The 23,473-nt window shown below is 42.3% G+C and overlaps 1 protein-coding gene across 3 annotated transcripts; it reads right to left on the minus strand.

Moving 5' to 3' along the window:
• Positions 1–60: 60 nt before the first annotated feature.
• ahctf1 (AT hook containing transcription factor 1) lies at positions 61–22,812 on the minus strand. Of its 3 annotated transcripts, none has more exons than XM_068314645.1 (40): positions 22,653–22,812; positions 19,202–19,328; positions 17,915–18,065; positions 17,609–17,711; positions 17,302–17,482; positions 16,854–17,061; positions 16,556–16,672; positions 16,358–16,442; positions 16,091–16,241; positions 15,837–15,969; positions 14,221–14,402; positions 13,903–13,964; positions 13,518–13,646; positions 13,229–13,319; positions 12,369–12,458; positions 12,021–12,161; positions 11,684–11,788; positions 11,312–11,408; positions 11,031–11,154; positions 10,858–10,914; positions 10,473–10,619; positions 10,123–10,313; positions 9,823–9,967; positions 9,573–9,704; positions 9,232–9,379; positions 8,953–9,103; positions 8,759–8,860; positions 8,351–8,495; positions 7,981–8,196; positions 6,198–6,879; positions 5,803–6,024; positions 5,538–5,643; positions 5,310–5,434; positions 4,923–5,200; positions 3,001–4,746; positions 2,441–2,711; positions 2,104–2,280; positions 1,831–1,928; positions 1,573–1,661; positions 61–1,221 (listed from the first exon to the last, which is right to left on the minus strand). In XM_068314645.1, exons 2-40 carry the CDS (start codon positions 19,320–19,322, stop codon positions 1,023–1,025), a joined length of 7,698 nt encoding a protein of 2,565 aa, XP_068170746.1. In that variant the 5' UTR covers positions 19,323–19,328; positions 22,653–22,812; the 3' UTR covers positions 61–1,022. The 3 variants fall into 3 exon arrangements, with proteins under 3 accessions (XP_068170746.1, XP_068170755.1, XP_068170738.1); XM_068314654.1 differs by having other exon boundaries at positions 2,441–2,681; positions 22,617–22,812; XM_068314637.1 differs by having other exon boundaries at positions 22,617–22,812.
• Between the last annotated feature and the right edge of the window lie 661 nt (positions 22,813–23,473).

The following is a 23,473-nucleotide window of genomic DNA, read 5'->3' on the forward strand; positions in this document are numbered from 1 at the left end:
TCTTTCAGAAAATTGAATCGAGACAATCACAACACCACAGACGTAGAGAAGTAATCAATCTTTACCATATTTATCAAAGATCAGTCATCAAAAATAAGACATTCTACATACATTCATCCAGCAGAAAATAAGCCTATGTGTCAGATGGTGGTTTCCATACATTTAATTAAACAAGCCTCACAAATTACACAAACCACTCCAAACCACTGTGCAAGTCTTTTCTTGATTCTTCCATAGAACATCCCCGTGACATACAAAAAGTCCAAACCGGATTGGTGTTCAGGTCTGTGCCTCGCTCACAGAAACTCTCCCACATGGACTGAAGGATTAAGACTATGGCACAGTCTGATTATTAGATGAGCAAAAGCATTCCAGATACAATTAAAACCTCAAAATGAACATCTTTAGACTTTATTTATTAATTTTATTTGGAACATAGCAAAAAAAACAACTATATACACATTTATAAGTAGAAACTCTCCATTGGTTGCTTTTCTTCTTAAATAGAAAAAAGAGCAGGCCTTGATATCTTAAAACAAACGAAAAAAGATTAAAAGAAAAGTGAATAAAACCTCTTTATCAGAGGCAGGTTGGTTTCGGTCTCTGGTTTTGTTCACGGGAGCCTTTTAAAACACGCCAATTGCTTTCTCTTGTGCCATTCTGTGCCCAGAGATTCAAGCAGATTACGAGGAGCGTCGCAAAATGTCCAACACAGAATGGCCACATACACGAGGTGAAGTGAAATCGCGTTAGTATGAGCGGAACATATAAACTCTAAAAATATAGTCCTCTCTCACACTGCAATCCACCAGTGTGTTTGTCCCAAAAATATATCTGAATGCCTACATTGCATTTATGCTACTGTCCAGCACAGAAGTCAAAATACAAAACTACAGCTCTGCAACTCATTGGAGGAAACAGAAGCATGAGTTCAGGCATTCATTCAAACGGCTCCTGACCGATTTGGCCGAAACCGTTTCTTTTCTGAGGTTCCCTGGATAAAAACCGACCGCCTGCCTCTCTTATAGCTTCCTCCTTCGCGTGACGGGTTTTGTGAAAACAGAGTCCATTATGCGTTTGCGTCGAAGGTTCATGCTTGAGGTCGGAGCGTCTCCCTCCATAATTCGCTTCGGTGGTCGTGGGGGTGGCTGGACTGGGCTGGGCAGGGGCGAGATCAGGGCCACCTCTGTGACCGGAGGCAGCTCTGATGACGCTTTAGATCTGAAAGGAGAGAAAATCTGCAACGTGAGCAGAGAGAGGTTTCCTGCCAACGGCTTAGAACTGCTTGGTGGTTCAGTCAATAATGAAGAGAAAAGGATTTACTTTTTAAAGTACCGATATCACGAGTAAAACATGTCCATATTCATCTCGGTGGTGAAAGGATATTCTGATTTGCTTTTGGATTGAGTTTTAATTATTGTTTATTAAAATGTATATTACAGTAGTTCATTAAATATCTAAACTATAATCAGTAAATCACCCATTAAATGACTGACTTCCCATCATGTTTACATACAACCAACTTCCAGTTTCAGTCAGTTGACCAATCAGACCAAGGTAATGGAATCTTACTTGGCTGTTCGTTTGCCTGTTTTTCTGGTCTTTGAAATATTCGCTGCTGCTTTCTCCACATCCAACAGATCTTCTTCCAAAGCATCGTCCTGGGAAAGAACAAAAAGCAGCTTTAGCAAAGGAACAAACAGTTTTTAAAAGACTTTTTACTGATTATGTCTCAGTAATTCAGATTTTTCTAATTACACTATAAACTGGCTTTTTAGACGTCAAACTGCCCAAAATACAAAAGCAGACTATTTAGGAGTAACAACGAACCCGATGAACTGAATCGCTGACTTTGTCAGCTCCTCTTCTGCTGCGGGTGACAGGAGCAGCAGCATCCCAGGTCGGTTTAGCAGTCTGTGTTCTATTAGCTGGCAAAAAATAAAGAACTGTTAAAAACTCAACATGGAGACGTCACTTTACCATTTTTCTCAACGAGTACCGAAAATCGATTGGGGGGCAAAGAGCATACAGAAACCGCTCAGGCAGCACTAACTTATGAATTAGTTGGTCAGTCAAACAAACCGTGGTGAGTGAAGGACAAACCTCTTGTTGTTCTTCGCGAGGGGGAGTACACAAAAGAATGCCCCCCAGGACTGGACTCATCCTGCTCAGGGTTGGGGACCAAGCCATCTTCCACAGGTTCGAACGAGTCGACACGTTCCACTGATGATCTGGTCCTTTTCTTGCTGGTTCTTGTCGTCGTGGTGACGATGACTCCACCTGCATCACAAACAGTTGGTGTCCACACGCTTTAAACCACTTCACCTCAAAGACACGTCACAGGAACCACCGAGACAAAGAGTCACCGCCGGTAGTTTCGTATCGAGGATCATCGTATGATAATGAACCCCCCAGAACATTCTCACCGCCTCCTACACACCTTCCTGCTTCTCCTCTTCATTCTGCAGTCTCCTGATGAGGGCGTCTGCGAGGGGGGTAACAGAATCTACCTCCAACGGTGAGTCCAGTAAGGGAAGGTCTTCCTCGGGGCGATCCCACAGTTTGCCCCTAGTTGGTCGAAGGGACTTGGTTTGAACGGCATCGCCGGTCCTCTCCGTTCCGAGCTCAGTTTGACCGTCCTCTAGGGTTTCAGTGACCGTCTCTCCCTTCAGCTTACGGCTCTGGGGAAGTGATATGGGAACCAGTTTTACCTGGGAGCGTCAAACATGAGAGACTTACTATGGATGGATTTGGTGGAACCGTGTCCAATACAAAGTGAACGTGATAATGACATGCTGACACAACATGAGAATGTTTCACGATAAATATCCAGTACTGTGCGAGCCGCAGCGGGGCGAGGAAATGATGTACAGTAAGAATCTTTCAAAACTATTAACTTTAAAGGTGAGATGGGAAAATAAAAGAAAATGGAAATCAATGTGTATGGATTAACTTCTGATGGTGGCGTTCAGCGGGAAGAATATGTACAGGAATCCTTACTTTTGGATAAATATTCATGAACGATCGAGTCCTCCTGGCAGGGCTAGGGATTGGCTGTTTTTCCTCCTCCTCCTCCTCCTCCTCCTCCAGCAGGGCCGGCTGCATCTCTGGTGGAGCCCTCTTTGTTTTCCTGGACCGACGTTTGACAGGAGACTCAGACGCATCCTGAGCCGTCTCTTCTACTAAGGTCTCTAATGAAGTTGGAACGCCATCGCTGCTACGCAGAGTCCTTCTGCTGGACCTCCTTGGAGTGTTTCCCTGAGTGGCTCCACGTTTGACCGGCGTGGGGGTCTTGGAACCTGCTTGTTGAGCAGCCTTTTTATCGGTGAGCTGATCCTCTTGTTCCTCTGGGATTTCGACCGCGGTGACTGAGGGCACGTCCTCACTTCTGCTCCGGCTGGACCTCGAGCTGTTCCTCTGAGAAACCCGTCGCCTGGCCGGAGAGGAGCCCCCGGAGGCTGATGGAGCTGTGTTACCATGAGCGATCCCCTCTTCCATCTCTTCCTCGATCCTGTCTTTTGGGGGCTCTGGCTGAGTTTTGCGGGTACTTCTTCGAGGTGTGCTAGGTTGAATTTTGATCTCTTTACTTTTTCTAGGTGTGCGACTCGGTGAAGCGGGGGCCATGGTGCTGGAATCTACCACCTTCCCATCGTCACGTGGCTCCTCTGCTTCTTCCAAAAGGGGAGACACAAAGCTAACAGCTCTCCCTCTGGTGGTCCTCCGTGTTGGGGTGGAAGGAGTCATCTTCTTCTGAGAACTAGGGGTGTCTGGCACCGGTTCTTCTTTTGGCTGGTTGTTCGACACCGGCTCCTCTTCCTCCACATCACCGTGTTTTCCTGGTTCAGAACCAGCTCCACCGGCAGTTTCTCTGTCCGTCGTAATCTCATCCCTCCTCTCCTCCTCCTCTGTGACTTCTGATGGTTGGTGGTCCTGGTGCTTCTCCTCCAAAACAGTTTCTGGCTCTGCGCTTGGGGGGATCTTTTCAACATCATTCCCACTCCCTTCAACTTTGTCCTCTTCCACTGCCATCTGCTCCTCAGCAGAATTGGCCTCTGCAATAGAAGCTGTGTCATCAACAACCACTGGAGTTATTCCAAAGATGTAGAGGTCAGCAGGCTCCTGATCAACAGTCAGCATTACTATGTCTGCACCCATCTGCTCTTTAGACTCCTCTGGGTGGTCTGCCACAGTGTTTTCTGTTTGCAGGTCATACTGGTCAGTGAGTGTTACCGGTTCTGGCTCAGGCAGACCATCATCATTGACTTCATCCGAGACGTCCAACTCCCCCCTCTGGTCTTCTTCAAACGCGTCTCCAGAGAAGAGGGGATGCTGCTCGTCTGTGTCCAAAAGAATAATCTCAGGTTTGACCACAGGCTCAACACTCGCCTCCACCATTAAATACGGAGAGTCAGGGTCAGAAAACTGGAGATCATTCTGCAGAGGTAGAGCGTCTGGATTCTCATCTCTGTCCTCATTCATATCCAGCATCAGAGAGAAGCTGTTGAGAGTTCCAGGCTTCAGCTCGTCTGGTACAATAGTTGGAGGAAGCTCACAAAGTTGCAGCTGAGAACCGTCCAGCAGGCCGTCCTGCTCCTCCACCAGCTCCAGGGGGACCAGGAGAGTGGTCGAGGGCTTCAGCTCCACGTACGGTGCTCCTCGCTCTTCAGGATCCTCCACTGCCATCCCTTCCTCCTCTGCCCCGAGTCTGACCATCACTACCTCCCCCTCCATGACCTCGTCCACCATCTGCACCGGGGCAAAAACCCAAAAGTTATTTACTTTAATAGAGATATGAAGAAATATTGAAAATGTCTAAAACATTATAACACCTTCATTCCTATTTCCTCTTTAGAATATGAAAAAGTAAAAATGTTTGACTTTGACGAAGTGTTAACAGATACATTCAGCTGTGTGACTTTTACCTTCATCTCTGCACCAGGTGTGATCAGAGAGAACTCTGGAGCCTCTTGTTCTGCAAGACCTGGCAGGAAATGTGTGTGTCCTTGTTGTATGAAGACTGAGCTGGGCTGAAGAGGAGGCAGCCTTCCATTACCCTGAACCTCCTCAATGATCTCCACCTCACTACCAGAATCCTCCTCCTCCTCCTCTTCCTCCTCCTCTTCCTCTTCCTCCTCTTGATCAGACTCCTCATCTTCTTCTGGACTAGAAAGTTCTTCACTGTCATTTAAACTAACAACAGCTAGAAGATCAGAAAGAAGTAGAAAAAAGCAGACATGAGTGAATGAGTAACGCTGCACTGTAATACATCTAGGATTTGATGGGGCACCAGTGTGTACACTCGTCCTCACAGTGGGAGTCGGTCCCAGTTGGCTCAGAGGATGTGATGGAGGGAGTAGACTTCTGGCTGGTGAAGGCTGTGGGAGCTTCTTCAGCTTCTGTTTGGTCTTCGTCTTTATTCTCAGTTGTGGACTCACTGAGGGAGAGGAGAATGGCATCAGTTCAGCAGCAAGGAAACAAAACGAACAGACAGCCGAGGGAAACGAAGCACGTAAAGGATGACTTAGGACAACGCGTACCTGCTGAAGGACACCTCGTTCTGTGAAGCGCTGTGGATTCCTGAGCGGGTGAGGGGGGGTGAGAGATCACGGTCGAACAGATGTCTTTGAACAAAGTCTGTAAGATCTGTTAAAGCAGGTGAAGAATACAGTCAATCTTTTTAACCTTGGTAAACCTTATAAAGAACAATGCTTTAATATCCACTGATAGGAGTTTCACACAAACCACATGTGTTCACATGACAGAAACATCTCCTTAATGTCTTCAGTTTTACAGAACAGATACCTGTCGAACGCTCCAGCTCGTCTTCCTCCTCACATGTGGGTTCAGGAGCTTCACATGGTTTTGGATGGTCCTGGGATTCTGTGACTTCAGTGGCATTAGATGGAGGGGGCTCAGGGGGTTCTTCGGCTCCTGACTGGATGTCCTCGTCCATGTCTGTCACTGGTGGATCCTGAGATTGGACTCGGGAGCTGGAGTCAGTGTTGACAGATACCTGGGAACAAACTAGTCCAATATGGAAATATCAATATCCATTTTTTATTTTATACACTGTTATAATCCTCGAAGGGAAATTAAGAGCAACAAATCGTAACATAAGACATTGTATTGGGTGCAGCAACATTTGAAACAGCATACCTCTGATAACAGAAGGGGGAGAAATACAGAAAAATAATTACCCTGATTGTCTTCTTGGTCAAGGACTTCTTCTTCTCCATCTTCTTCTTTGCTCGGCGATTGAGCATCCAGTTCATCATCACTTTCACACTGGAGTCCGTCCTCATTTTTAGGGTTCTGTTCAACGAAGCTCTCCAAAACGTCATCAAAAATGTCCTCTTCCAGTTGTTCCCCTCCTGCTTCTGACTCCTCTTGTTCTGTCTCAAGAGCCTCAGGCACCTGAGGGATCTGCTCAGAGGGTGGTGAGGGCTCTTCCTCTGGTTCCATCTTCTCAGCTGAACCTATGATTTTAACCGACACTACTTCATCATCCACGTCGTCGGCTGCTTGTCCCTCGTCTCCTTGCTGCTCCTGCGAGAGAGGTGCATCGTAATACTCCAGAGTGGTGTCTGCTGAACGGACAGACACCTGGCTGGTGTCGAAGCTCAGGCTAAGCCCTGCTTGTGCTGCATCAGGCTGTCTGCTGTCTGCAGGGACGCTGTGGACGGAAGTCAACCCGCTCTCAAAGCGTGTTAACTGAGAGGAGGGGCGGTCACTTTCTGGAGGCACGAGCTTCATTCTAGGTCGTCTCACTTCATCTTCATCCACGTCATCCTCAGCAGGCTGTGAGGACCAGGTTTTACAGGTAGACTTGGATGACGCGAGGCCTCTATTCAGCAAGCTGATCTCGCTGTCTCCTGCCATCTACGGAAAAGATCAGAATTTTATTAAAAAGTCAAAAATCAAATCCTACCAACCGACTGATGAACGAGGTGCTGAGACAGATCGCTGAGCACAAACCAGGACCTCAAAAGCTATTGTACGGATGCACTGCAAATGAAAGACAAGTCAGTGCAAGTTGTCCTCAACATAAGAACACAATTGCTTCTGAGAGGTTGTTCGTAAGTTGTTGTTTTTTTAAAATTAAATTTCAATCTATAATCACCTTTTAAAACAAAAGTACTCTAAATACCAAAGTACTATTCCCTAAGACTTACCAGAAACAATTACAGGACATAAAAACAACACATGAAATAAAATACTGTAGTACCGTCATGTAACTTTTATATCTTTTACATGTCAGACACGCCACGTTATGCTTGATTACTGTTTTATTTCCATTAAGTTTCTCAGTTAACATTAAACAGCAAAACATTCAGAGTTCAACTTTCAAAAATAGTGTCAATACTTCTGGGTGGAAACCTAACCCGACCAACATCAGCTCCTACATCATTTAGCCCCTACATGCTGAGAAAATATCAATAGTAAAATCTTCTTGGGTGAGTTGAGACGCGTCTTTATTGGTCCCCATGAGAGGCAACACAATATGATACGAAGGAAGGACGGAGCAACATGAAGCTCTAAGAAGTGAGGAAGTTAATAAGTCAATGTAATTTATGTTACTGTAAAATCTGAGAAAAGGAGTGATACTTTAAATACTTGGTTTCTTTTCGTCTGTCCTACTTGCTGGCTCTAAGTTCAGCATTTAAGGACATAAGCGGTTGACATGCCTTAGAGCGTCATATTCTATCGTCATCGCAGAGTTCAAATTGTTTAATATCACAATGTGTGTTGGACACCTGGTCTAATTGCTACTGCTGAGGATGCTGATGTTGAGTTCTCAAAATCCTTCTTGCCTCTCAATGAGTCTTTGAATTAAATCACGCTCACAGATGAATTCAGCCTTTTTTTCTAAGGTGACTGATGTACAACAGGAAGGCTGAGCAGAGGACTGGCTTCAGGACGCAGGCCTGAAGGACTAGCAGTAAACTGATGGAAACACTCCTGCGGAGGACGTGTTCTTACCCCATTGGTCCACTGGATTCCCTTCTCTGGGTCAGGAGATTCTGCCATTTCGATGAACGTGATCCGGCTCTCTTTGGTGCGGAGAGGGGGGGTGATGGAGCGTCCTGGGGAAGCAGATGGGGTTGCGACGGGTGTGGGCCTTAGGCTGCTGCGCAGAATGGACTGCGGGGTGAAGGCTGAGAATACAGCGCCAGAAGCAGCCAATGCTCGAGCTCGCTGGAAAGAGCAGGAAAATGATCAGTTAATAAAATACCAAACACCCCAGTAATAAACAGTCTTATTGAGCTTTAAGAGATGCATATGGAGTATTATTTGGAGTATCAATGAAACATTTTCATTACCTCAACATTTCCTTCTTTTTTTTACTCACCTTAACAACCTGTGGTGTTTGCAGCAGACTGAATTCAGGAGCTTTGCTGGCGCTCTTTGGAGAAACCCAGGAGCTGGGAGGTCGAGGTGGGCTGAGAAGAGGGCGGGGGGTCTGGCAGGACGGGTGGACCACCATGTCCATAAGCCTGGCCACATCACAGGTGAGGAAGGGATGCAAAACATGACTTCCAATGTTGAAAATACAAAACGTAACATTCAGGTACCATTACAGAGCGTGTGATATATGTTCCTTTTCATGAAACAGTACTAACAAACATTGAGTAGGCATACAGACTTGAAAATTCTGTCTTTATGTCATTTAATATTAAATTGCTGGTCTTACAAAGTCTGGCTAAGTGGAATTGCATCTTAAGTTGTGTGTCTCCAGATGGATCGCTCATTACTCTACCTTGACTTTCGTTTGGAGGTATGGGTGATGGGAGTTCCAAGAAAGGGGTCAAAAGGAGCCATGGATGATGGCTTGGGGCTCTGCATATCAGCTGGCTTAAGGCTGGCGGAGAATTTTCAGAAATTCATTAAATTAATTAAATTAATAAAAAAAAAAAATCCAAATAACAATTTTTAATCATTTTATTTGCTCACCCCCTCACTGGGGAGGTTTGTGGCGTCGCTCCTTTGACTAACCACACCTCCTCAATCTTGGTCAGGACATTGTTGATGAACCCGGCTCTTGACATGACTTTCTCACTGGCAGAGCGCTTGGTGATCGTTGATAGAGGCTGTGGCCTGGACACTGAACCAAAGTATTGAAATATGTTACACCTAACTGAATAATCAAGTCTTTTACCCTGTGAGTTAAACTAGGAACAAAATGGAACAAACATGTTGCCACTGAGATAAATAGTAAAAGAATGTCCTTACTTTCTTTGCGGATGGTGTTTGGATGCTGGTAGGGTTTGGTTCTCTCGATTGCCAGTTTCCTCTGGACCGTGGGTAAAACTCGGCCATACTGGTCTAATATTGAGTTCCTGGTGTTGGATCGCTCTCTGAGCTTTGGGTCTCGCTCGTTCTAGGAAGAAAACAACAACAACATTGTTTTCAATTGAATTCATTGAATTACACATCTTATAGTGTTATTTTTTTCTACATATAACAACATGGTGCCAACATTTTTATATTTATGCATTTCCAGTAAGGGTTTGTAATTAAAATCCCATAAATAAGACTTCATACTAGAGTAGCACTTTGTGTGTGAAACGTACCACCAGGTTTGTTTTGAGGCTGTGGTTGAGCTGCAGGGCAGGAATGTAGTTGGCCTGTTGAAGGTAATGAACCATCAGCAGCTCCCTGTTCTGAAGACCTCCTGTGCCCTGGAGAAACCTCTCCAAACACTCCTGAAACACAAACCAAAAATGCTCAAACTTTAGACAACAACTCTGCCAACTCATCTAAAGACACAATAAATGTGTTTTATTGGTACAAAATGTGTGTGTGTTCTCTTCTTCTGCCCACCTGCTCATTAAAGCCCAAGGGTAGTTTGAGCAGTTGCTTGATCAGGCCTAGCTCTTGGCAGCTCTCATACAGGAAGCCCAGCAGTTCGCTCATGTTGATGTGATTCGAGTGCTGCCGCAGTAGAGACCACGCCTCTATGAGACACCTGAGAGAACGGTCACACTGGCTGGTTAACAAAGGTACGTGAGAGTTGACCGATCAAGGACAGACAGTCTTCTTTGTTGTTGACAAAACAGATTTTACAGCTTGCGCACTTGTGATCAATCCTTCATCTGATGCACTGTGACACGCTCGTCTTACCTGTTGTGTAGCAGCACAGAAAGGCAGAGTTTAGCGTGGAATGTGGAGGTTATCGAGGGCTTCATAACGTGAAAGTATCGCAGTGCCACTGAGTGTTGGCCCTGACACATCAGTGCCTGCAGGACTCGCTCGTGCTGCCACTCGAATCGACACTGAGAGGTGGCCGGATGCAGGAGAAGCTCGAAGGAACTCTGATTGGGACAAAGAGTCACAAGACGTTCTAAAAGTTTGATCTAAAAAGGTACCAGAGTTGAATATAATCAATATGGAAATGCTAGTGTTCTATTTTTCTTAAATACAACCTCGTAATACCAAAAAGTTGTTCAATATAAATCCGTATGTGTGTGTACCTGATGATCATTATGGTCCAGCAGCCAGAGGCCTTGCACTAGTTTCACCAGTCCAACAGGTATGGCAAAAGCTGTGGGGAAAGACTCCACCGATGCACCGTCCTTATTAGGGAAGGAGTACATGACATCCAGCAGCAGGTAGATCACCTGACAACATGTCAAGGCTCACACAGACAGTGAACACGATGCAGTCAGTCATCCACCAAAAGGAGAACATTTCATGACCATGGATTTTTGATAACACTACACGGTACCAGGAAATCAGTAGAAGGCACCGACTAGCAACATTACAAACTGTTTGTCTGGATTAAAGACACACACCGGTGGAACATTTGTTAAATGTATGCCTGGAGCCCTGAATTCACAACTATTAATGATAGGATACTATTGCATGTTTGGTGGCTTCGTCAATGTTGTCCAGCAGATAAATGTCCAACAAAGCCTGTGGATCAGAAGATATGAAATCAGCTCCTTACACAATATCCAAAAGGGCAAAGAAAAATTACACCAGCTAAGCAGCAGAAAATGAATCAAAACTTAAATAATATTAATGCTTACATGCAATGTAGGAGGTGGGTAGCGTCCTGTCCCGCCCTCGTCCCTCTTCCATAGATTGGTCAAGCGTTCACCACATTGATCGACCAAGCCGTCAATCATCAGGCAGTCTGCACATCCCTTACCCCTGACAAATGTGGAGATTGGTTTTAAACATCATCATATCTATATCAATGTGAGACTCACATTATTTATATTGTGATATTTATATTAATATTATTTAACCATAGTCCTGAATTTAACTATATGTATGATTTACTTGATTTAGAGCGAATACTACTCACTTGGCCAGCCTTGCGAGCTCCTCTCTGCGTATAGTGTAATAGTTGCTGATGAGTGAGTGGGTGTAGAACGGTCTGGAGATCTGGAGAGCATCTTCATCTGGTGGGAAGTGCAAAAGAGAAATGACAACACTGAAGCAGGACAGTTCAAAAAACAAACAAACCAAAAACAAAAGTGACCAGGATATAATTACACAAATTTTGTTCATGACTTTGATTCTTTTAACTGGTAACATGATGAACAGCCACTTCTTTCCTCCCCCAAATTTCCCAATGCATCTTATTCTAGTATCCAGTCAGTGACCTAAAGAGAGAGTGTTGTGTAATCTTCATAGGAAGGCTTTCCAGATCATTTTTATATCACCAACACTTTACCTGATCCTTCAGGCAGTAGACCAGTACGGCAGAACCAGAGCACCACCTGTGCATACTTAGAGATCAGACTGGACACCATGTTCTTGTTCATCAGGCCCACCAGGCCTGTGTGGAAAAAAACCCAAAAATCAACCAATAAACAACTACATTCATGTAAAAACAACATGGCAGTTGTTGACGATGAATAACAGTTCAGAGTGTATCAGACCATAAAGCTGAAATGAAAAACAGTGATGAGACTGTTTCACTCCAGTTGAGCTGGGGCAAGAATTAAAAGAATGCTTGTGTGACGGCTGAATAAGCCCCCCCCGTTACTGCAGCAGTGTGGCTGTGGCACCTTCTTGTGTGAGCTCCTGGGCTTCACTGAGCAGACAATGGAAGATGGTACTGAGGTTACCCAGCAGCCTCTGGCTGTGCTGCAGGAGCTGCATGGTCTGAGGGTCTGTGAAATTGGATGAGCTGTTGAACAGTGGAGCACCTGGGAAACAGACATACAGGAGGAGGAGAAACACAACATGAAAGTATAAACTGACAGTAGTTTAAAAAACACTAGATTTACTCTTGTTTACTGTTACACTCATCAAGTATTAGTATGACAGGTATGACCGTTAATACGTATCACAGCAAAGTCTTGTTTCACTTCTGAATTGTCTTTTCAGTGAAAGTAACAAAACTTTAAACATACAGATGCTGTCCAGTTCCTCCTTGGTCTGGACTACTTTTTTCCAGGCCCAGTCCAGGATGTAGCGCAAGTTCAGAGCAGAACCTGGCTGTTCTGTAGGGTACATTTAGAGCAGGGGTGTCAAACTCATTTTCACCGAGGGCCACATCAGCATAATGGCTGTCCTCAAAGGGCCCAATGTAACTAATAAATGTAACTAAATGTAACTCATTCATTCATTCATTCATTTTCCTGACCGCTTCATCCGATTGCGCGGGTCACATGGAGCTGGAGCCTATCTCAGCTGACTAAGGGCACGAGGCAGGGTAAAAGCCAGTGCACCCCAGAAATGTAGCTCAGTGTAATGCAAAATAAATGTAACTACTCCTTAATGTTAAATAACTCTGAACTTATTACTTATTCAAGTTACAAACATCATAGTCGCGCAGAAAAACTATGTTTCCCTGTTACTCTGTTATATTTGTCAGGTTATTCAACTCACAGAACTTCATCAATAACAAAATCAAACTATCCAAGAGAATTAAGAAAAATAACATCAAACACAAGTTAGGATATTAACTTCAAAACATGGGCTTAATTACTGCATTGTGGGAAATGTAGTTTTTTTGGTCAAAGCACACTTGTGACCTATATACAGCATAATGGCTGTATATAAAGGTCAGAGTATTTTTAGACACTGATCATTAATGCTCTCGCAGGCCACTTAAAATGATGTGGCAGGCCACATTTGGCCCCCGGGCCTTGAGTCTGACACATGTGATTTAGAGAGACGAGGCACCACATGCCGCATCATGAGGCCAATGGTTTTGCATGAGCGATTTGAAAAAAAAAATCTCACAGTTATTAAAAGTACAAGTTGTCACCTTCTGCAGTCCACTGCTTTATACAGCCAGTGATCAGCCCCAAGGAGCTGGTCTCCACTGCTGTGGACAGGATAGCATCCAGCTGCTCCTCCTAAATCAAGTTACATGTAGAAATCACTATTAAATATGACAACAAATGGGTTTCATTTCAGTAAATATATTCCTGTGAACATTTTTCTTGTCATTAAAGTTCAATGATGCCGCAAAAAATAATCAGAGTAGTGGGTTCTGTCGATGTACAGTGTGTGTGTGTGTGTGTGTGTGTGTGTGTGTGTGTGTTTGTGTGTACCTGAGACAGGCTGGAGGACTGGGTGTCAGCCGTGCGAGATGACAGCAGGCCGGACATGAGGCAGCGAGAATAGCTGTTGGAGATGACATCACTGGAACAAGGAGCAGCTTTCTTCAAAAAGCTCAGAGTCTGATGTTAATGACAGTGAGGTGTTAAAGAAGACCAAACCACTGAAATCATGTCACAGTTAAATTCTACATACATAGAAAATACTGTGTAGTCTTAGCCAAAGCATTATATTATTTATCACTCATTCAAACACAAAGAAAATGCTGCCATTATGATTCACAATTTAAAATATATTTGCCTTTGTTTAGTCACATGATCATAATTTATGTCATTAAATCACACAGATAAATGATAAATGTGAACACAAGAATCTTACCTCTTTCTGATACCCAGAGCAAGTTAAGTGCACAATTCCAGAGCTGAGCAAGCAGGTAGCATCTTAAACATGGCAGAAATAAAATAGAAGTAAAACATCAACTTTATTAAAAAAATTGTTTCACATAAAAGTCTGGGCATTTCTGCACACACAAATTCCTGAATAACATGAAAGTACAAAAAGAGATAACTACACTGTGTGTGTGTGTGTGTGTGTATATATATACTGTGTGTGTGTATATATATATATATATATATATATATATATATATATATATATATATATATATAATTCATTTTGACATTCTTATTAACCTACCAAAGTTATATGTTGTCGGGCTGAAGTACTGTTCTGGTGGGGGGCAGGTAAAAGGCAGGCCTCTGCTCAGGCTGCGGTCGTGAACCACCGCATCCAAGAGGACGTGTGAAGGCACCATCTGCACCAACAGGTCCAGAGACCAAACAGCCAGGTAAGGACAGTTTTGCAGAGACTCCCCCGATCTGACAGCAACAAACATTTGAAATGTAATGAAATGGATTTGAATAGGATCTAGAATCATGTCATCAACCTCAGGAAAAATGTACATGTGATTACTTCATTAACTGCACTAGAGTAAGACTACAGGTCTTCAACATAAGAACACAATTGGTTCAGAGATGTTGTTGGTTAGGGTTAGGGTTAGGGTTAGACTTGCCAGATACAATTATAGGACATAAAAAGTTAAAAAGAACAACACTGTAGTACCATAATGTAATTTTTACATCTCTACCTTTGTTGAATGAATTTTGTCCTCGGAGGTTTAGAGGCTGAGCCACATTTTAAACCACTGAGGTGTTCCACCACACTTACGTGAATGACACACTGATGTGTTTCCTTGTAATCAAAACTTCGACATGCCATTTAAGTTTGATTACTCTCTTTTATTTCCATTAAGTTTCTAAATTAAGTAAACCAATAATTGATATTGAATATCAAAACATTCAATATTCGGCGTGTCTTCGGGCAGAAACGTAACCTAAAAACATTGGTTCCTCCATAATTTAGTTCCTACAAGGAGACAACCAGACAACAAAGGTACAGGTCGGTCCGAGTTAAGTCATTCTCAATTATATGTCGATTTAAAAAAAAAGGTCATGAAAAATAATAGTCAAGTTTACGTTGTTTCACTCGACCCAACATCTGTCCCCCCACACATATTGGACTCTCAAAACCACTAGAAAAAACCATTAAAAGCATAAAATAACATGTTATTGCACATTATACTGTATATACAGGTAAAAACAATCATATTAAAATATTTAAATATAGTTCCAATATGTAATGTTAAGCATAACTCGTGATTAACTCAATTGCTTTGCATTCAACTTATTTTATGGTAATATTTTGCTCCTTATAATTTAATCCTTGAGGAGCAGAAGGAGAAAACACTTGGAGGAACGTTTTTTGATTACATCCAACAACAGCAGCCAGAGTCAGCTGCTAAGGTTGTAGATCCACTGTATGGTACTGTAGCATGTAGCTCATCTTTAGAACAAAAAAAGAGCATATATCTGACATTTATCTATTGTAATTGTTGTTCCACAGCTGATGCATTACTCAAGCAATAAACACATTTTAATCAGCTGTTTTTCTAGTCAACCATTGGGTGTGATTCTGGGAAAATAGGTGTCAGAAACACAGTGCTGTGAAAACATATTGGCTCCACTGCTGATTTCTTCTATTTTTGGATCAGAGCTTCAAACCTTATCTAAAACAAAGGGAAACTGAGTAGACGCTAAATGATAACCACGTGTACTGAACCAAAAAGTTTTTCTAATTTCTAATTGAACTAGGCATGTGAGGAAAAATGTTTGCTCTCAAACACAAAAAAAATTCTTTAAGGTACAAAATTAATGATGGAAGACAATTAAATAAAAATGCAACAATACATGTACCTTAAAGAGTCAGGCATTTGTGCATGGTACCATCGGTTGATGTCAAAAACCCCAATATATGTCGATGGCGTCCCCTGACCGTAGGCCTTCACTTGCCAGGTAAAAATTGACACACTGGTGTCTGGAGATGCAACTGTAAAGGAGAAGACGTGACACAACTGATCAGGAAAATACAGATAAGAAAAAAGGCTGAAGTAGACACACATCAGAATACAACTGGCCATTTCCAAACTGGAAGTGGGAAGCAAGCTTACCTTCATTCATACTGTCATCCCTGTCAGGATGAGGTCTGAACTTCTCAATGGTCTGGCAACTCAGCAGACGGGTGTTAGTGGCCTGGGCCCTGAGAGGAAAACCTGAGCCACTTAATTCCTGACTGTAACGTTCCTCACAATACTCCAGACCCTGAGTGAAGGCATGACAAAACAAGAGGGAGGGAACTGAAGCAAGCATTTCATTTGACTTTGATATATGACCTGCATTCCAACAGATGTTACTGTAATCTTGAATGGTCTACACACCTCATAGAGGATCTTCCCAGAAGCTAGACATTTCCTTTCACTGAAGGCCAACTGAAGCAAACGGAGGCTGACCAGATCTCCCTCCCTACATGGGAATGGAAGTAGAAGAAAAATAAGAGTGCGGACAAGAAAAAGAAAGAAAAGAGGAAAACACAGTGTGGATGTGTGAATGGAGTCTTTCTCATATGTGAGACTTACAGGTCCTGAGCAGACTGAACCGCCCAGAGGTAGCAACAGTTCCTGGGGTCATTCTCTGGCTCCTGGAAGGTGAAGGCAAGCACAGGTACCCTTCCACCTTCTAACTGGGAGTAGTACCTATATCATGACAAACATATACACAGAAAGTGATCTGAAAAACATTTTAGATCAAACTAATGGGTATGTATACAATCTATAATTACTAAACAGACATGGAATCATGATGCAGTGTTACTTCAAAATAAAAGGCTCATCCACTATTCTCATATTTTATGTCAGAAGAATAAACCCAACTGACTCTTTCTTTAGAGACTTCATGTTCCACAGCTGTAGGTATCCATCACAGAATCCCACTGCCAGCTGGTTGGTTTTGGAGATGTACTGCACAGCTGTGGCTCCGACCCCAGTGGGTGCATTCAGCTGAAGACAAAGATGTCTGCCCTGCCTGGTGCTGACTTCTCTTAGACTGGGGATCTCAGCAGGAGATTTGGTGACAACCTGCAGGTCTGGGAATCAAAAGGAAAAAAAAATGTTTCAGAAAATAATGTGTGATAGAGAAAAAGATGAGTACAGTACCCTTTAACTATGTTTTCAGGAGGCACTTCCACTGAATTACAAGTAACAGTCTAACAACCAACTTGGCAGAACATCATCAGTTCATTTGTGAAAGGCGTGTAAGGTGACCACAAAAAACAAATATATGCAGTTACAACAAAATCCAACATTCCCTCATGCAGGCTCCTCACCTGAAGCCTCCAGCTCACTTTGGCTACAGGACAGATCATCAAGACAGAGGTCCACGAGAAGAACATGACCAAGATCTGTTACCACAGCAGCAATGCCAAAGAACCAGCGGAGACTCTGGTGAAGATGTTGGGTCAAGGTGCTCGCTCCACCATAACTCACTAATGGCTCAATGGCAGTGATCTACACAACAAAATAGAAAAAGTAAGACCGGTGCTACCAGATTTTGATTGATAGCCGAGACCACAAAAAACATGCATGAACTACATCAGTCATAGAAAGTTAAATCTAAATTCTGCAATGCCTCACCCTGCCTGGTATGACCACAGCTTTTACCACCCGTGAGAGCCCTAGGTCATAAAGACACAACACGCTGCCCTCTGCTTCCTCCAAGCCAACCAGCAGACCAGACCTGATAAAATACAGCAAGGGATTTCACAATCAACATTTACTCATCACAAATATATATTTAAATAGATTACATTCGTCTTTGATATAAAATGTAGCAGCATGTGATTCTGAGAGATTATCAATCATCTTACGTTCGCCAATGATGAATTTGTTTACACTGTTTACAATCTATATGAGAGAATAAGAAAGAAACAAATCTCTGACCTTTTGAGCCAACTGAAGTCTCTGGCAGTTAAGACACTGGGTGGATTCTCGCCTCCACCACTGAAGCAGTATGCAGAGAGCCGTTCTCCTGTTATTGCATGGACAACTTCCAGATGCGGGCCGTAGGCCAGCCAGGCAAGCCCTATGCGGCCTGCACACAATAAAGAAAGGTTGGTGGTCAGGGATTGTCCCTAGTTGAGGGACAATCACAATTCCAAGACTTAGAGCTCATAAGGTAAAACTAAACCTTCATAGACAGAACTTACATAAGATAAACCTCTTCCACTGTCACCCTGTTAGAACATTGCCCCTAAAAGGCAAACTAGCCCTAGATTTTAAAATCATATTGGTAACACTAGTCAATCAATAAAAGCAGTATGCAGTATTACAGTGAATGCAGTTAAAATCCACTCATTACTCATTAATGTAATTCTGTAACAAGCAAACCAACGCTGGTGAAAACATAAGTTCATTTACAGATGTACTGAATTTAAATTCTATTTTTTGTCTCATAACACCTTGTGAATTTGTAATTACTGCTGTTTATTGGTGATTGCCTGTTGCTGTAATTAGGAAAGATCTATGACCACCCATGTTTAATAGAGCAACAGCATTTAGTCAATCACTTTTTGAAAATCCTTTGTCCTACTTTTGTAATTAAAAAAATAAGTCATCCTAACAGAATGGATTATTTTGATCATTCTTAAGTCAATCAACAAAATAATAGAAATATTTATACGAATGTCAATAAAAATACTAAATACAAAAATGCAGAATTCTCAATTTGTGTTAAAAATACTCCCATGATTTATGTTGTTCCTTCATGGACTAGCAATAATGACCTAAAACATTTTCACAAACAATAACAAAGGAAACAAGTGCATCTGAAACCGCTGGTGTTTCACACAGGTTTCATAAATACTCTTATGTACAAACTTACACATTGGAAACCTTCAAAAAAAGCTGTTTATGACAGGCCTGCAGCCCAGTCAGATCACTAAATACATTTTATTAAATAATGTACACATTCAGAATTGTTGAACAAAAAACAAACAAAAATATGTCACATATGACTCCTTACTGGTTCATGAACTACAAATAGCAGCACATTTATTTTCGAACATATGAGCATTGTGCAAAACGTTGTATTGCAGGATTAGCTTACATTACGCTACAAAAGCATCCAGCACGCTGGTGGCCCTAGCACACATTAGCAGCAAAAATGGGCTCATTAATTACAAAACCGATATGCAAAACATTATAATAGACTATTAACAATAGACTTACCAAAAGTAAACTTCCCATGTAGAACTGAGTCTAGAGTGATCTCATCCTCCCCCAGGGCATCTATAGTCACTCCTGGGAAAGGCAGCAGACTGCTGGTGACTTGGGCAGTCAGGTCACGCATTGTTCACTGTACGAACACAAACAAGGGACATACAGTGTGTTACTTAACTCACACGTCATCAACAGTTCCCTAAAAACATTGTAAAACTTCTCAAGACATTATTTCATTTTTCAAGATAAGGTCCCTCTCCAAAAAAAAATCCCTGCTGAATAATAACTTAAATACTTAGTTATAAACCATAAGAGCAAATTTCTACAACCCAACTTGTTAAGAGAGAGTTGCAGCATAAAAGAGCCAGGTGTAAAAGGGTTCAAATAAAATTATTTAACAAACCAAGAATTTCTCAACCCTTCGCAGAGGGGAGTTCCACATAAAAACAACACGCAATGGTCGATACTGCTCAAACCAGCTAACTGAAGGACCGTAGAAACAGGGCTAACAAATTTTTTCCAACGTGTTGAAAGAAAAATGGAAACAAAAACCTGCTCCTGACACAATGATTCAAAAACACTGCAGTTGTTCAGACATGACTGCTGGTTTCATGCGTGCAGTCCGCCTCGCAGGCTCTATGTTAAATTGTGGGGTGTTCTGAGACCACCTTGTGAGATAGGACCCAGGGCCTTTTTGGAAATTGTCTACAACTTAGTATCAGTTTGTGTTTGTCTCTCAAGGAGCAGCAACGCTGCTCTGTTTTTCTATCCTCGGTTCAGGAGGATTCTGCAGGTTTTTGTATCCATTGTTTTTTCAACACGTCCTTCAGTTACTTCTATTTCTTTGTTGGTTTGAACAACATCTATGAACCCCTGTGTTGTTTCATTTTTACGTGAAACTTCCCTCTGCGAAGGGTTGAGGAATTCTTAGCTTATTAAATAATTTTATTGGAACCCTTTTACATCTGATTCTTTTGTTACAACTCTCTTTAACATGCTGGGTTGTAACAATGAGGTTATCATTTCACTTTGATAACATTGTGCTGCACTCTCTGAGCACATATAACATTGAAAGAATAAAAACCAAATGGGAGCTTGTGTTCAGCAATACAAAAGAGGTCTTTCATTCAAACCGAACCAAAACCAAACCCAACCCCAACCCCAGCCCCTCAGTTGTCAGGAAATGTGTTGTCAGCAAACAACTGTTCCAATCAACAACAGCACATGACGCTGAAACATGTTTGGAGATGTGAAGTGTGACTGTGATAGAGCAACACACCATTTAAAAAAAAAACACACCTTAAAACTCCCCTCTTCTTTTTAATCAACTAGCAGGTCACATCAAAACCTTGATATACTTTCCCTTGATCGCACACAGCTGCTACATGCCCAAACACAATGTATTTGAAATTTAATGCCCCAAAATAATTTGTGGTCCTGAAATTTAAATTTCTGAAAATTGCTGAAATGAGCTTGGCCTGGACCTGGATCATTCAATAAATAAGTACATAAATAATGTTAAACAGTGACAGACAGATGAGGACAGCATGGCTATAATTAATAGCATTTGAATGAGAAGGAGCCTTAGATGGTGTAGTGACCAGCAGAACCTTCTACTGCTGCCCATTCATGATTATTCTTTCTTGGAGTGATACTAAAATCAAGCATTAAAAGCATTTATTTTGCTAAATGTAAACTGATCTGCAAAATCAGATGTCATGACTCATTTACTTCCATTTGCATAAAATTCTCTTTTTTAAATAACAAAATATCTAAATTTCACATATCTTTGGCCAAGGATTGATAAATTTAGTTTTAAATGTCAACATCTGCTGCGTTGCTTCACCGGTAGACTTTGAAAGGGTAATATTCATCTTAAACTCACATTATCAGAAGAATTTGAAAAATTTTAAGTAGTTTTGCTGATATAAGCAGTCATCTAACACTAGCATTCATATTACAGTAATACATTTCACCCTGCTGTAATTTCCAAATACTCATGCAATATTATTGCCATTATTGATCTATGCCTGAAATGATTGTTATACCACAGTCATGTAACTGTACCAAAAAGATGTCTCCAGCAGAGCAGTGCAGGACAATACAGTGGTGCGTTCAAGGCCAGCTCAACCTGAGAGGAAATTTGCCTACGGGCTCCTCAGTCTATGAAACTGGAAACAACACTGCCCCCTGTGACCACATTTGGACAACACAATAGACTCAAATGAATTCCCGCGCAACCAGCCTGTCACTAGACAGCTACTTGTCATGACAGGACGTGAAGGGGAAAACGCAAACAAACAGTCCAAATAGTAACCATACGGAAAGGTGTCCAATCTGTACAGACAGGCAAAGGCTTCACAAACAGCTGAGCTTCTTCAAACACAACACCCAGCGCTCACGTGTTCATATTTGAAATGGCTGTCTGGACACCCGGACACTTTTCCACACACACCTCTCTACTACGCAAAGCAGCTTTCAAAATTCCTTTATCCAAAGTTTATTATTCAGAATTATCGCTATATGAAAGTGAATCAGCAGACTGATGCCAGCTCTCTGGTTAACACATACACAGCTTCATCACATGCATGTGTTAGCGTTGAGGTAGCTTGGCATGTAAACAAACAAGAAATCAATGTCTGCGTAGAAAGTACTAACCAGTACCGTTAACCAGATTACAGCAAACGACACATCAGTGAGCCCAGGTTATCCAGTGATAAATAAGGACTGCAAGCTGCCTTACACACTTTACATTAAACATTAGCAGGCTATCCCGTTAGCTTGCAAGGTCACAGAGGATTAGTTCAGGCAAGTTTACCGTTTAAACTAAGAAAACAAACCGCGCTCAAAAGGGTGATCGTAAACACACATCCAGTCTGCTGCTGGACGAACAGCTCATGTTAACTACAACAACACGGAGCATTTAACTCTAGACTACAGCATTTGAATCGCCCGGTTGATTCCTAATGTTAGTTCAAATAGTCATGTTCCTAGCTAGTTTTGCCTGGGAATTGTTTGTATGCTAATGTTGGCTAAACTGATTGCTTTTTAAATGTTAGCAAAGTTGTCTGCGCGTTATAAATGACATCCAAAAAGACGAAAACGAATACCTCACTATAGCTAACAAAATACTAACAACTCCTCATGTCCGACCAGGAATCTAAGTCTGGCTGGCGCTCAGCAGTAACACAGTAAACACACATCCTATTTTATCGCAATACGTAACTAGCTTTGGCTAGCTAAATGCTACTGGCAATAGCACGATGCAGCGACCTTCACTAGCAACAAGTCACGTTCGTAAGTCAATATTTCACAAGCTAAATCAGCACGCTAATGCTAGCCATGTTAGCTTTCCCTTTCTGAAATATGCTGAGAAGAGGCTGCAATGTGCCGCTAACCGCCACCAACACTGACGTTACAATACCTTCCCGATGTTGGTGGCTTTATCAGAGCCACGAACCTTTAGATGTAAAAGACGAATCTCCCCAATTCTTCCACTCTGCTGTCATACTCTACCAATTCACAAAGTGACCACAACTCATCAGGAGATCGCTCTTAACGGTTCCACTGTGTGGCGGACACGAGATGCTGGGGACTTCAGAGCGCCATTTCCACGGTGAGGAAAGTGTTCCATGTACTTCTTGCTCACCGCCGTTTTTACCGGCAGAGAATAACATGCGACAGCACAGTACTGCCCCCCTCCGTTGTGGCGGAGTTTCGTTCCAAACAAATATTAAAAGAAACTTTTAAAAATATGCTTACTTAACATCTCCAAAATGCTGATAACACTCATAAACTATTTTGATAAGATAACCCTTTATTGTCCCACAGTGGGGAAATTTGTGCGATTGCGGCAGCTGGGGGGGGGGGGGGGGTGTCATGTCATACATACTTAAATAATACGTACATATTAACATATGTAGCATATGAAATATATTCACATAAAGATGTAATAGTTTGGTTTTTTTCACTTTTGCTTTTCACTCATCAGTTTTCTTCCTTTAATTCATATATGGTCTTCACCTGTGGACACTGCACCAAGCTGACAGAGCCTTCTCCACACACATTTCAGTAATATCTGGTGGTAATATCTGTCTTTTGATTGTTTACTTGCTTTTGGCATCTTTTTCAGATACATGGTGATAATCAATCAATAATTCATTCATGCATTGTCTACCGCTTCATCTGTGGTGGCGGGTCGTGGGGAGATGGAGCTTATCCCAGGTGGCCTAGGTGACGACAAAGTCACGCGAGATCAAAACATAATGGCAATTTCTGGGT

This window comes from Antennarius striatus, chromosome 1 (assembly GCF_040054535.1).
Source record: "Antennarius striatus isolate MH-2024 chromosome 1, ASM4005453v1, whole genome shotgun sequence".
Taxonomy (NCBI): Eukaryota; Metazoa; Chordata; class Actinopteri; order Lophiiformes; family Antennariidae; genus Antennarius; species Antennarius striatus.

Coding starts and splice junctions, on each gene's coding strand:
- ahctf1 (XM_068314645.1), bottom strand. CDS start 19,322: ATGCGTGACCTGACTGCCCAAGTCACCAGCAGTCTGCTGCCTTTCCCA. Junction 14,403..15,836: donor CAAATGCCTGACTCTTTAAG/GTACATGTATTG, acceptor TGTTGCTGTCAG/ATCGGGGGAGTCTCTGCAAA. Junction 10,915..11,030: donor ACCCACCTCCTACATTGCAT/GTAAGCATTAAT, acceptor TCTGATCCACAG/GCTTTGTTGGACATTTATCT.